Source organism: Trichechus manatus, unplaced genomic scaffold (assembly GCF_000243295.1).
Source record: "Trichechus manatus latirostris isolate Lorelei unplaced genomic scaffold, TriManLat1.0 scaffold00005, whole genome shotgun sequence".
Lineage (NCBI taxonomy): Eukaryota > Metazoa > Chordata > Mammalia > Sirenia > Trichechidae > Trichechus > Trichechus manatus.
In genome coordinates, this window is record NW_004443941.1 from 26,800,364 (window position 1) to 26,813,573 (window position 13,210).

The window sequence follows — 13,210 nt, forward strand, 5'->3', positions numbered from 1 at the left end:
CCTATTAGATGAAAATATGGGATCCAAGTTTGATAACATTGGCATGAATGCCATGGCTAACAAAGATAATGCAAGTAAGTACCTTGAATTTTTTACTGAGGTTTCAGAATAGCGTTGACTTAGAACTTCTGAAGATGTAAATATTCTTGGAGGGGCTTCTTTTTTGTTTTATAGTACCTTACAAGCTGGGCAGAATGTAGGATTAAAAACTACTTAGACGGGTTGGCAACCAATGTCACAAAAACAGTATGTGTATTAATTGTTTAATGAGAAACTAATTTGCTCTGTAAACCTTCATCTAAAGCACAATTAAAAAAAAGAGTATTTAAACTACCTACCGCCTTTTTAAAAGTTGTATGAGTATGCCAAGTAAGGACATTTTAATTATTTCAGATATTAATAGTTCTTGGTTTCTACTTTTTCACCAGTTGAAGTGTTCAGGGGAAAAAAATCTTTAGGGCATTTGTTCCCTTCCTTTCATAGTCTTTTACTTGTAAAGTATGAATCTCAGACAGTAAAAAATGATACAGAAGAAAAGCAACAAACAGTGGATTTTGCGTAGTGGGTGGGAAACAAGCTGCAGGCCATGGCAGGCCAGGAGTTCCCATTCAGTCAGATGTTCTGTGGAACCACCAATAGTGTACGGTGTCGAGGGCTCATCTTTCTTCTCTTTCTTCCAAAGGTCTCAAACAGCTTAAATGGGAGGCTGAACGTGATGACTGGCTACACAACAGAGATGTGAAAAGTATCATCAAGAAAAAGAAAAATTTCAAAAAGAATAGGCTGAGGACCACTCAGAAAACTAAAAAGCAAAGAAAATAATGTTTTTAAATTAATTATAAATTAAAATTTTACTTACTCCTAATTTTTGCTCTTTAACCATTTTTCTTGATCTTGCTCTCTGATTCCATACATTCCAGATTGTTCAATTGATTTGTAATAAACTATAAATAAAAACAGGTGCCATTTATAAAATCATGTAAAAAAGCTGTTAAAAATTAAACTATATTGAGAAAAACCAAACTTTTTCAGATTCCTACACAGTAAAATGAAAAAGATGACAACAAGATACATACTTAAGGTACAAGGTCTAGCACCACTCTACTCATTGTAATGAGCTTGTTTGTTATACCAGATACTGCGCTAAGTAACTACATGATCCTTAAACTGACCTCTGAGAAGTTGGCAAGCCTGAGGTCAGTTTTTACCTTTTAAGCTATGATTTTATTCCATCACCATCCCAGACATGTCTCATCTCAAAATCTATGATCTCAGCCATTAGGAGAACTCAGAACCCAGCCCATTACTCTCCACCATATGGTCTCAGAAGCTAAAATAGGGCTGAACAGTACGGTTGGAGAGTGACACCACAAAATACAAAACAGTATTCTTTATAGCCTTTAATTAGTTGAAGATCTTAAAGAAATTACTACTTACTTTATAACAAAAAAAACCCCACTGCCATCAAGTCAATTCCGACTCACTATAAGAATAAGTTACCTGAAAAGGTTGTTTTGTACTCTTAAAAAGAGAAGGAAAAACATACCTTCCAAGATGAAGGGAAATTTCTTGTTCATTGTTTGTCTGAAATCTGAGGGGAAAAAAACTTCAAAATTAGACATGATCAGAAATTCATTACATTAATACAGAGCCACAATTTAGTGCTAGCTTCAGGGTCCATCCCATGGGAGTAATACAGATTTGAAATTTGTTTTAAGGTCCTTCTGGTAATCTAGGAGCTGTATCCTTTCAGATAGGATCCAAGTTGCACTTGCCTAATATGTGGCCTCCTTAAAATTATTTTGGAGTTTTAAGTTTGTGGCCTGTATATACAGTGTAATTTATTTGGAAATGATATTTTAAAGCAAATTTTGAATGTTACGGTGCATTTCCCATATGTAATTTTATGAATTGTTTTTATGGAAGCTGTTTTACCTTGTTAGGGAATTTGAAACATTACTGTTTTTGAAGCTGATCCTAAGCTTTAATTTGCTTTTAAATGCTGTTAGGATGCTTTCTTTTATACCTTTATTTGGGAATTAAAGTATAGAGACTTTGTGAATACCCAACAGTGTCCTATTTCATAGTGTTCCCAGTGAAGTACTTTCAGGAACACAAGAGGCTCTTGCCCACTTCACTCCTCCATGATGGTTACAGTCACAAATAGGACTTGTCTGGAGGTCCCTTCTCTAAGCTTTGAAGATGGCTACCACCCCAGGACTACTCTTTTCCTACTTTCCAGAAAGAAAAAGCAATACTTCCTAACTTACAAATTTGAGGGCTCTAATGTAACATTTTTCTCCACAAAATGTTAACACCTTAGCAATTGCCAGTGGCACAGGATAGGTTTTAGTACTCATCTGAGAGAAAAAACCGCTGGCCTGAGAAAACAGGTTGCCTTGACAACACAGCTGTGGTACCTTTTGCTTTCTCAAACTCACATCAGTGAAGGGTAATGGGCAGGCTGAGTTTCTTCCATCTGTACTCCCAAACTAAGCCAGACCAAGGGCACTTGCTGTATCCAACCCCCCAGCGACATCCGTGAAGGTGTGAAACAATTCCCCTAGTCTACAAAACTGATTTTTTTTAAATGGAGTCACCTAGTCTAGTAATTAACTCCTAGCTTGTGCCCATAAAAATGCCTAATACATTGAATCTGAAAAAGCAACTTCTGCAAAAATGACACTTAAAATGCATTAGCAAACTGGACACCCCACTAGAGAACATTAAATTATGAAATGATTACCTTGGCTTGTGTTCATTTTATTAAACAAAAAATAGGCTCCAAAAATACCCATAAGTTCAGCTACTAAAACTCCTTTAAAGATCTTCTTTGCCAGTGGTTCCATAGTACGGGCCATCCTAAATTTAAACCAATAGATATATGTGAACCTGAACAAGCATATTCAAATTTTCATCATCACATCTATAAGATAACGTCAATTCATTCCCACAGTTTCATGATTATCTGTATAGGAATAGGGCCTGAAATCAGAATTATATTAGACATGCCACACATACCTAGTTTTTTCAATATCCTATATACTGAGGGGAGCCCTGATGGCGCAGTGGTTAAGAGCTTGGCTGCTAACCAGCTGCTAACCAAAAGGTCAGCAGTTTGAATCAACCAGCCACTCCTTGGAAACCCTATGGGGCAGTTCTACTCTGTCCTATAGGGTCACTATGAGTCGGAATGGTCTCAACAGCAATGGGATTTTTTTTTGTTTGTTTATATAATGAGCATACCTGAGGGGCACAATGGAACCAAAGGTACAACACTGGATAAAGCACAGAGAGGAAACAAAATTCAAGAAGGCATCATAAAAAACAATTTATGGAACTAAGGTTTTAAAAGCGAACCTAAGGCTATACAATGGTGGGAGATAAATCATTTTTTAGTTGAACTAGGCAATAAGATATTGGCACAGAACTAGACCAGGTCCTTCTTCCCACTGCCTTACCTGCCATGTGTAAGTCACTCTGTGCCCACTTCCTTTTAAGGGAGGAGAATAAAGCCATAGTTGTTAGAGTTTTGTGGTGAATTGGGAGACAATCACCCTTGGAAGATAATGCCTTCCTCCAGAGCAAAGGACAGGATTGCTTACAGTCTTGGAAGAGACAGTGTCTCCCTCCAGAGCAAAGGGCAGGCATGCTTACCGTCCATTATAAAAGATTTGGGCTCCCTAAACACAGCGTTCTTCTCCTGAAATGTAACCTGCTGAGTGTGCAGTTGTCATCTGGTCCTCTTCACATCACACTGTGGGAACTGGAGTTTGGAACACGGATGGAAATGCTGATACTCTGGCTACTGCTATTGCTGTAATAAAGTCCTTTGTCTCAAACCCACCATCTTGTGTCTTCTATCTGCATCCATGAAACTGGCAGGCTAACTTACAAGCTTGCAGACAGGGCAAAATCTCGGATCCTTCCCAATTCTTGACAAAATTGCTCAGTGGAACATAACAGAGAAAGCACTGAACTTAATCATTTTGTGAGTCAATTAGCCTCACCACCACCACTTTGCCACTAACTCAATGTACCACTCACTCTTGACAAATTATGGTAATAACTAATTAATTACATGTTTTCTAGGTAGCAGGTACTATTCTTCAGTGCTTTAAATGTATTCCTCACTTAATCTTCCAACAATCCCATATAGTTTGAGAATTTACAATTAGGAAATTCAGGCCCAGAGAGGTTAAATAACTTGCCCAAGGTTACACAATTATCAAATGGGAAAGGCAGGCTGCAACCAAGGCCGTTTAACACGAGAACCTAGGCTCTTATCCTCTACAGTATGTTTTTAGTGGGAAAAAAATTTTCTGAGTCTGCTTCCCCATTTGTAAAATGAAGGAATTAGACTAGATTTATGTCTAAAATTCCCTTTCAGCTCTAACATCCACTCCATCATTGTAACAAACAATTGTCAAGTGTCTACTCTGGTGTCAAGGCCATTAGGTCAAGACACTTTTTCCTTCTGTTAAATGAGCACAATGTTTCCCGCCTGGTTTATCTCACAGGGTTGTAACAAGCAACCAGTGACAACATGTGAACGCTTTTGTAAAGTGTCCCAGATTAGAAAGGAAAGGTTATTCTGTAAGTGATTACTATATTTTTTTTATGGCTGGAGTTTTTATTTATTCAATGTATATTTATTGAATTATGTGCCAGGCACTTTGCTAAATGCTGGGGATACAAAGTTGAGCAATATACTAACTGGTTCTTGTTCCCAAGGAGCTGCTATTCTAACAGTATTCAAAAACTTTAACTGCATCACTCAAGAGGCTTGTTAAAAATGCCTATTCCTGGGTCTCAGCTTACAATTCCCTACTTCTTCCCCAACCCCCCGAGTGATTCAGCACATCTAGAGTTGGCTCCCCAGTAACCTGCTCTTTAGCAGGCACCCCAGATGAATTTTATACAAGATGCCATGCACCATATGAGAAAAATTGACCTAGTCCATCCTTTCACTTTACCCATAGAGAAAAGGAAGCCCAGAGATTAAATAACCTGCCCATCACCCTCTAAGTGGCAGAACTACAGCCTGTTTAGATCTTGATTCTCTTCCTCTAATTTATCAAAGTAAAAGCTAAAGAAGGAAAAGGGTTTGTCTTTATTCTTTAATTAAAGTAAAAGTTAAACGAGGGGAAAATGCTAAATAACAAGTTAAGAAAATAGCATATATGTTACTGAATATATGAAATATAAACCCAAGTTTTTACCGTTTCCCTCAATCAACAGCAGGAATTTGATACCCTATATGTGCTGTGTTACACTGTTCCCCATCTTTTGTGCAGGAATGGTGCATTCTCTAACACCATACAGTCCAGGCTCTCTGCTCACTGTCATGTGTTTACACCCTCTGCTTTCGACTCCTTTTCACAATGCCTGAGTGTGAGGGTAATTAAACACCCTACTTTTGTAGGATTATCCTATCATTACCAGATGTTCCCTCCCTGCAAAAATATCTCTTTTCTCATTTCGAAAATGTGATAACCCTGGGGACCCAAAGATTAAAACTTTATTATTTTTACCTCAAAGAAAAGAAATGAAGCAAAGGAAGTTAAAAAAGAGCTTAGATGTGACCAAGAGATAGGATAGTGGCTGGGAGGGGAGTCCTTTGCTCTGTTCACTACAATGCTGTACAATACTGACAGGAAAAAAGTCATGCTCAGCATAAGGCGCTCCGGTGGAGTTATTTTTAATGTACAAGGAGGGAGGGGGGTTACAAACAAAACAACGACTACCTGTAGACAGATCCATAGGTTAAGGAATCAAGCAAAATTTTTTGTAGGGGGAAGGTGAGGCCAAGGGTTCACAGACTAAAGTCCAAATAGCACTGCATAATAATTTACTTCATACATTTATAATTATATAAAACATATGTATTATATATTTACATAAATACATATATATACTTTATATTTTACATTCCTGTCTTCCAACAAAGTTAGGCTTACTAACTTGCTGTGACAAGGGAGACATACACCAGAGAAGAAACTTCTGACTTCTCATCAAAGGAACAGACAGGATTTGGGAGAAGGGTGGCATTTAGGTAAAGTTTTAAATGAAGCTGTTCTCTGATACAAAACCAAATCAAACCCGTCGCGGTCCAGTCGATTCCAACTCATAGCGACCTATAACAGAACCTCCCCAGTTTCCAAAGGGCGGCTGGTGGATTAGCAGCCGAGCTCTTAATCACTGCGCCACCAAGGCTCCAGTTCTCCGACAGATCAAGGAAAAGAAGAGAGGTTTGAACCGGAACGAACCAGGACGAAGCCTTGGAATAACATTTTTTCAGGTTCCCACGGCCGAGAGCCAAGCAACTAGCAGACGCCGCTAAGGGCTGACCCAAGTGGTCCCCCCACATCCTCCGCCCCCGGTCTCCCTCGTCCCGGTGCCCCGGCCTCTGGATCCTGTCCCCGCTGTCCCCGCTCCCACCCATCTCCCGGCTACCCTGGTTCTCCGGCTTCATCAATGCCCCTCAGCTCCCTTCAGCGGCCCCGTGCTTCCCCGACCCTCCCCAGCCCCCGGGCTGCAGGGACGCCCCGGACAGGCCTGCGCCGAAGTGCACGGGGAGCGCAGGCAGCACCGTCCCCGCCACCAGGCCAAGGGCTCAGAGCGACCCGGAAACACTTCGGCTGCCCCGCGCCCCCTCCGGCAAACTTAAGACAGTAACATTCGAGTCTCTTTCGCGTGACCCCAGAACTGTGAAAGTAAACCTGCCCCAACCCTCCTTCTGAGGAACCCCAAGTCAAGCAGCCCGAGTTAGGGCAAGCGCTGGGGTCTTACCTAAAGCGTGCACATGGGAAGAGGGTCTGCGCGTGCGCAAGGATCGGCGAAGCCCCGCCCCTCCTTACGTTGGCCCCGCCCCCACGATAATAATTACCATTTATTGTGCTCCTGTTAGAAGGCCATCCTGACTATGGGGTACATATGATTGTCCCTTTAAGTCTCACAACAAGCCTGTGTAGTAGATGCTATGAATATCTCATTTTACAGAGAGTGACGAGGCTTACCGTACCTTGGCTAGTAAGATACAGAACTCTGATTTGAGCCTATGACTCCAAACCAAAGCCTGTGCTCGATTATTATTCTACACCCTTGCAACTTTTCTGGTATACTCTTACCTTTTGGACTTTATGCAGTCTCTTGATCTATTCTATCTACTCGTTAGAAACTGCCTCTAGCTTGAACCTCCATTCCATTAATCATACACACACACCTAACTTTTCTCTCCAGTTTTTCTCATGAGGTCTTTCCCTGCACTATGTTGTTTTTATTTTGCCTGTTATTGTTTTTGCTGTAATATTCTATTTTTCTCAAAACTTTTCAGAACTCTATGCCCAGGCATCACTTACTTAGTGAAGGCTCCTCTTTCCCCTGCAGTCTAGACTTCAGCTCTCTCTATGGATTTATTCCCGTTCAAAGAGTCGTGCACAATAAATATTTTCCATATTAAAAGCAACCCCTTTGCCTTCCATTAACCATTTTGTTAACTAAAATAATCACTTAAGACACTATTCCATGTCTTGAGCTACAGGTCCTAATATGTTGGTTTGAAATACAGATCATCACTAGCATGACAAAACAAGACGAAAAGATAACAAGAATGTTTCAGAATAAAAAAGAAAAAACTAAGAACAATTAAAAATCTTCATAAAAAAGGCTGAAATAAACCAAAGCTAAGAAGTTTCCTGAATAAAACCAAACACTTCGAGGGACAGAGGAGCAGGGACAGGGGTCTGGGGACCATGGTTTCAGGGGACATCTAGGTCAACTGGCATAACAAAGTTTTTTAAGAAAATGTTAGGCATCCTACTTCGGTGAGTGGCGTCTGGGGTCTTAAAAGCTAGTGAGCGGCCATCTGAGATGCATCAATTGGTCCCAACCAACCTGGAGTAAAGGAGAATGAAGAACACCAAAGTAACAAGGAAAGTATTTAGCCCAAGAGACAGAAAGGGCCGCATAAACCAGAGACTTCATCAGCCTGAGACCAGAAGAACTAGATGGTACCCGGCTACCACCAATGACCAACCTGACAGGGAACACGAAAGAGAGACCCTGAAGGAGCAGAAAAGTGGGGTGCAGAACTCAAATTCTAGTAAAAAGATCAGACCAGACTTAATGGCTTAATTGAGACTGGAAGGACCCTGGAAGACATGGCCCTTAGACTCTCTGTTAGCCCAAAACTAAAACCATTCCCGAGGCCAACTCTTCAAGGATTAGACTGGACTATGGGACTTAAAATGATACTCGTGAAGAGTGTGCTTCTTAGCTCAAGTAGATACATGAGACTAAATGGGCAGCTCCTGTCCAGAGGCGAGATGAGAAGGCACAGAGGGTCAGGAACTGGTTGAATGGACACAGGAAATCTGAGGTGGAAAAGAAGAGTGTGCTGTACAGTAGAGGGAGAGCAACCAGGGTCACACAACAATGTATGTATAAATTTTTGTATGAGAGACTTACTTGAATTGTAAACTTTCACTTAAAGCACAACAATAAAAAAAGACTGAAATAATTGCATGGAAATTCAATCATTTCCCCTGGGGAGTATATACAAAGTAATTAAGGGGAGGGGAGGTTGTTTACTGGGGAGGAATCCCTGTGTTGTGCAAACAGTTAAGTGCTCAACTGCTAACCAAAAGGTTGACGGTTCAAATTCACCCAAAGGCTCCCCAGAAGAAAGGCCAGGAGGAAGTTGGTAATCTACTTTCAAAAGATTACAACCATTAAAAACCCTAAGGAGTAGTTCTATTCTGAAACACATGGGATCACCATGAGTCAGAATCAATGTAATGGCAACTGGTTTTTGTTTTTTATTTTTTCTGGTTTTTGTTTATTGGTATGTTAGTTTCCCAGTATTGTGAGAACTTCAGTAAGCATTTCATAAACATTTCTTACATATCCTAGCTCATATTGTAGATTCACAAACATGTTTTGTGCGTAAGGTGAGGAACATTTGGCCACATGGGAAACTGTAAGGCAAGGAAACTATAGTCTCTAATGAGACTGGTACCAGATTGATTCATTCAAAGAATTGGGGCTGCAGCTACCACCAAACACCACCCTGACAGGGAACACAACAGAGAGTCCCTGATGGAGCAAGGGAACGGTGGGGTGCAGAACTCAAATTCTAGTAAAAAGACCAGACTTGATGGTCTGACTGAGACTAGAGGAACCCCGGAAAGCATGGCCCCCAGATTCTCTACCAACCCAAAACTAAAACAATTCCCGAGGCCAACTCTTCAGACAAAGATTGGACTGGACTGTGGGACATAAAATGATACTCATGAGGAATGTGCTTCTTAGCTCGATACATGATACTAAATGGGCAGCTTCTGTCCAGAGGTGAGATGAGAAGGCACAGAGGGTCAGGAGCTGGTTGAATGGACACGGGAAATCAGGGGTGGAAAGGAAGAGTGTGCTGGCACAGTATGGGGAGAGCAATTAGGGTCACATAACAATGTATGTATAAATTTTTATATGAGAGACTAACTTGAATAGTAAACTTTCACTTAAACTACAACAATAAAAATTAAAAAAAAAAATTGGGGATAAGGGAAGAAGGTGTTGGGGCATGTGGGAGAAACTCTGGTGGCAGATTTTCAAAATGGCACTGATTCTCCCAAGTAGCAGGAGTAAGGGCTTTCTGCGTAATTGAGGAAGAGGATAACTAACCTGCCCTAGCCCCAACCCTGGAATGCAAATGTTCAAGCTCCCCAGTTCAGAAGTCCCGTGGATCCTCCTCCAAGGTTCCAGCTTTCTCCCAAGCGTCCTTTGGAGGCTGTGTGTTCCCATCCTACCCTGATGTGCCAACCCTGGCAGAGGGATGCAAGTGGCCAGGAGGGTCTTGCTTCCTCATGTCCAAAGCACAGAAGCTAGCCATGTCCTGGTTCTGTATAGAGGCCACAAGTGCCTGTGTGGAGGCAGCAGGGATCTCCACATTAACGAATATCTAGGAGATAGGCTGTCCATTCTCTTATGTTTGCCCCAGAAGAAGGGCAGCTAGCCAAACTGGATCCTCAAGGTAAAGCTCTTTAATTACCTGTCACGACTTGGCAAAGATTAGTCTGTGATGACCCATCATTGCTGGTACCAAGGACACCTTACTGGACAAGAAGGGCCCAGAATCATGGTGATAGCCGAGCCTTCCCTGCAGAAGTCCACAGGACTCAGAGTAGTGGAGAGCTGCAAGCACTAGGGGCATGTCCCTGATGCAGGGGTAGTATGGGAGGAGGGACAGGACCCCTGCTCTAGCAGCTGCCTGGGCTCTGGAGTGGAGCAGTTCTCCATCACCCTCAGTCTAGGGAGCACAGTGTTACCAGGTAAAGCATCCCGGATCCCAAATGTTTCTAGCACCCACCGTCTCATGCTCTCCAGCCCTGGCTTCCTGGTGTTTACCTTCTGACGGGGTCAGCCAAGTTTTTCTAAACTCCAAAAATGCAAAGAGGTTAGACACTCCTCTCCCTACATGAAGAATTCCAAGGTAAATTTCAATCCTGAACTACACTGGGAAGTAGCAATTCTCATACTGAAGAAGAAAAAACACTCAACATAATCATGAAGAGGCACTGCCCTACATACAGATGAAGATAGTACCAAACCAAACTCGTTGCCGTCAAGTTGATTCCGACTCATAGTGACCCTATAGGACAGAGTAGAACTATCCCATAGGATTTCCAAGGATCAGCTGGTGGATTTAAACTGCCGACCTTTTGGTTAGCAGCCAAATGCCTAACCAGTGCGCCCCCAGGGCCCTGAAGATAGTACAGGAAGGGGCCAATTTACCCGACTTATACCAAGGGAGAGAGAGAGAAAACAGATTAAAAAAAAGAAGTCTAGGGTGGTTGAAATCAAGTTGGACGTCGTAAAGTAATAAATCAGTGAAGTAGCATATGACTGAGTTGTGCAGCCTTTGTGTCAATATGCACAACTCAGCCATATGCTACTTTACTGCTTTACTATGTCCAACATGATTTCAACTGCCCTAGACTTTTTTTTTTTTTTTTGGTCAAGTGCTCTCTCTCTCTGTCCTTTGGTATAAGTCACATTTAACAGCAACTAACAACAATAAGTCCGTAGCCTAAAAAATACCTTTGTAAAAAAGAAGATAAGAGGGAATGATCTCTTTAATTTCAAGGAAAGAGCCTTTAAATCAGCCTCCAGTGCCACTGATACCCTGGACATGAGCCAGGCCATGGCCCATGCAGTCTGAGAGGTGCCGTGGTTTCTCCCGGACATGCAGTGGGACGCGAGGAGAAAAAGGGAAGCTGGAACACACAAAACATGAGGCTCGTCTGCATTCAAAGGCAGGGCAAATACATCATACAATATGGGTTATTTTGCAATTATGTATGCTATTGTTTCCTTCCATCATGCTGGGCAATAAAGAGTTGAGTATGTAAAACTATAAAAGCTGGTTGACCTAAGCCTTCAGAGAATAACAAGAATCATATCTCATGTTACCAATCCCAAGTCTTAAATTCTACCTTACCTGAGAGAAACAAAGACTCTTTATAACGTAGGGGACAATCTCATGAAGCCTTCTTTTCTTTTATTCAGAGGAGGGAGATTGTTAAATACACCTTTACAACTACAGTGACTATCATTCCATTATTATGTAAGGTAATAAGATCTCCAAGTGGGAGTGGTATATGGAAACAAAAAACAATAAGATACTCAGATATTTCTAAGTTTCATCTTTTCACGAACTGATTTTTTTTTTAATTGTGGTAAAACATTGGGCTGCAGCCTGCCCTGTGATTGGTCTATTTTACGCAGCTAGCAGGGATTGGTTAATATACTTATGCAAATGAAGTGACTGTGGCCTACCAGGAGGAGATTGGCCAATTCATGGCCCTAGTGAGAGGGCCATGCCTTGAAATTGATCAGGAATTTGTTTATATATGCAGCCAATCCCACAGAGGTTGGCAGAAGAAAGAGAAGGAAGAAAGAAGCAAAAAGGAGAAAAGGCAAGAAGAGAGAAGAAACAGAGACAGGAGGTGAGGAACATCCTAAAAGAGCTGTAATACAGTGTCTTAGTTATCTAGCTCTAGGGGAAGGCTTGCTCTCTTTGTCAATTCTGGAGGAAAGTCCTTGTTATCAATCTTCCCCTGGTCTAGGAGCTTCTCAGTGCAGGAACCCCAGGTCCAAAGGAAGTGCTCCACTCCCAGCTCTGCTTTTTTGATGGTAGAAGGTCCCTCTCCTCTGTGCTCAATTCTCTCTTTTATACCTCGAAAGAGACTGACTCAAGATACAACCTAATCCTGTAGATTGAGTCCTGTTTCATTAATATAACTGCCTCTAATCCTGCCTCATTAACATCATAGAGGTCGGATTTACAACACATAGGTTTATCACATCAGATCACAAAATGGTGGACAACCACACAATACTGGGAATCATGGCCTAGCCAAGTTGACACATATTTTAGGGGGACACTATTCAATCCATAACACTGAAGACAGTGAGAGACCCTGAAGGGGTCCTATGGCAGAGCTGTTGGCAGCAGGCCTGGAAGGGGCCCTGTGGCAGAGTCAGCCGTGACAGCAGAAACCTGCTGCTAGCAATGCAGCTAAGAGAGCTGAACAAAACTGCTACACTGGCTATGGGCTAGGTCAGTTAGCAATGGAGGCTGACAGCAGAGAGGCCTGCACTGCTAAAAGGAGGCTTGTCCTGAGGGGTCTGAGGGGAGTCTGTCCTGAGGAGGATGAGAAGAGGTTTGCATGGCTGAGAGGAGGCATGCACAACAGAGAAAGGGCCTATTTACTTGCATGGCCAAGAGGAGTTGAGAGAGCTGTCTTGCACTGAAGAAGGAAAGGATGTGCTCTCCAGTTTGGGGGAGATTTCCGACTTTGCCTACATGCTTCCTGATCTTGATCCCATGTAGTAGCCTGTTCATCCTGATCCTGAGTTGTGTCATTACTTCCTTATAAACCACTTAACTGTAAGTATGTTCTGTGAGCTCTGTGTGGCCATTGCAATGGATTATTGAGCCCAGAAGAGACGTAGAGAGTGCTGTAGGAGGAACAGCTGGTGTCAGACTTGGTAAAAAGAAGTTGGAGAATGGAGGTATGTCTGACTTTCACCTCACTGGAATAAGCTTTGGGCTGATCTTGGTTCTTATCCCTAAGGAATATAGGCAAGTTCTGACACTACTACTACCATCATTTTACTGGTGTATTACATGGGTGGCGTAGAGGGTTAA

General features: G+C 42.0%; 2 protein-coding genes across 4 annotated transcripts in view; one reads left to right on the forward strand and one right to left on the reverse strand.

Annotated features, from left to right (window-relative positions):
- CEBPZ (CCAAT enhancer binding protein zeta) overlaps nucleotides 1–865 on the forward strand; it is a 31,012-nt gene extending 30,147 nt beyond the window's left edge. Inside the window, exons 15-16 of the mRNA XM_004369557.2 lie at nucleotides 1–74; nucleotides 683–865. The exon at nucleotides 1–74 is cut by the window's left edge and continues 8 nt beyond it. Coding sequence (XP_004369614.1) covers nucleotides 1–74; nucleotides 683–822 — 214 coding nt within the window. The 3' untranslated portion in view covers nucleotides 823–865. The remainder of the gene's footprint in view (nucleotides 75–682) is intronic.
- Nucleotides 1–6,828, reverse strand: part of CEBPZOS (CEBPZ opposite strand) — an 8,463-nt gene extending 1,635 nt beyond the window's left edge. The window contains exons 1-4 of one of the 3 annotated variants that reach the window (XM_023735970.1): nucleotides 2,747–2,861; nucleotides 1,547–1,591; nucleotides 860–944; nucleotides 679–723 (exon numbers count right to left, since the gene is read on the reverse strand). In XM_023735970.1, the coding sequence (XP_023591738.1) occupies nucleotides 862–944; nucleotides 1,547–1,591; nucleotides 2,747–2,861 (243 nt within the window). In that variant the 3' untranslated portion in view covers nucleotides 679–723; nucleotides 860–861. Of the gene's footprint in view, nucleotides 1–678; nucleotides 724–859; nucleotides 945–1,546; nucleotides 1,592–2,746; nucleotides 2,863–6,792 lie in introns of those variants that run through there. The other 2 variants (XM_023735953.1, XM_023735961.1) reach the window with 2 other exon arrangements.
- Nucleotides 6,829–13,210: the final 6,382 nt, after the last annotated feature.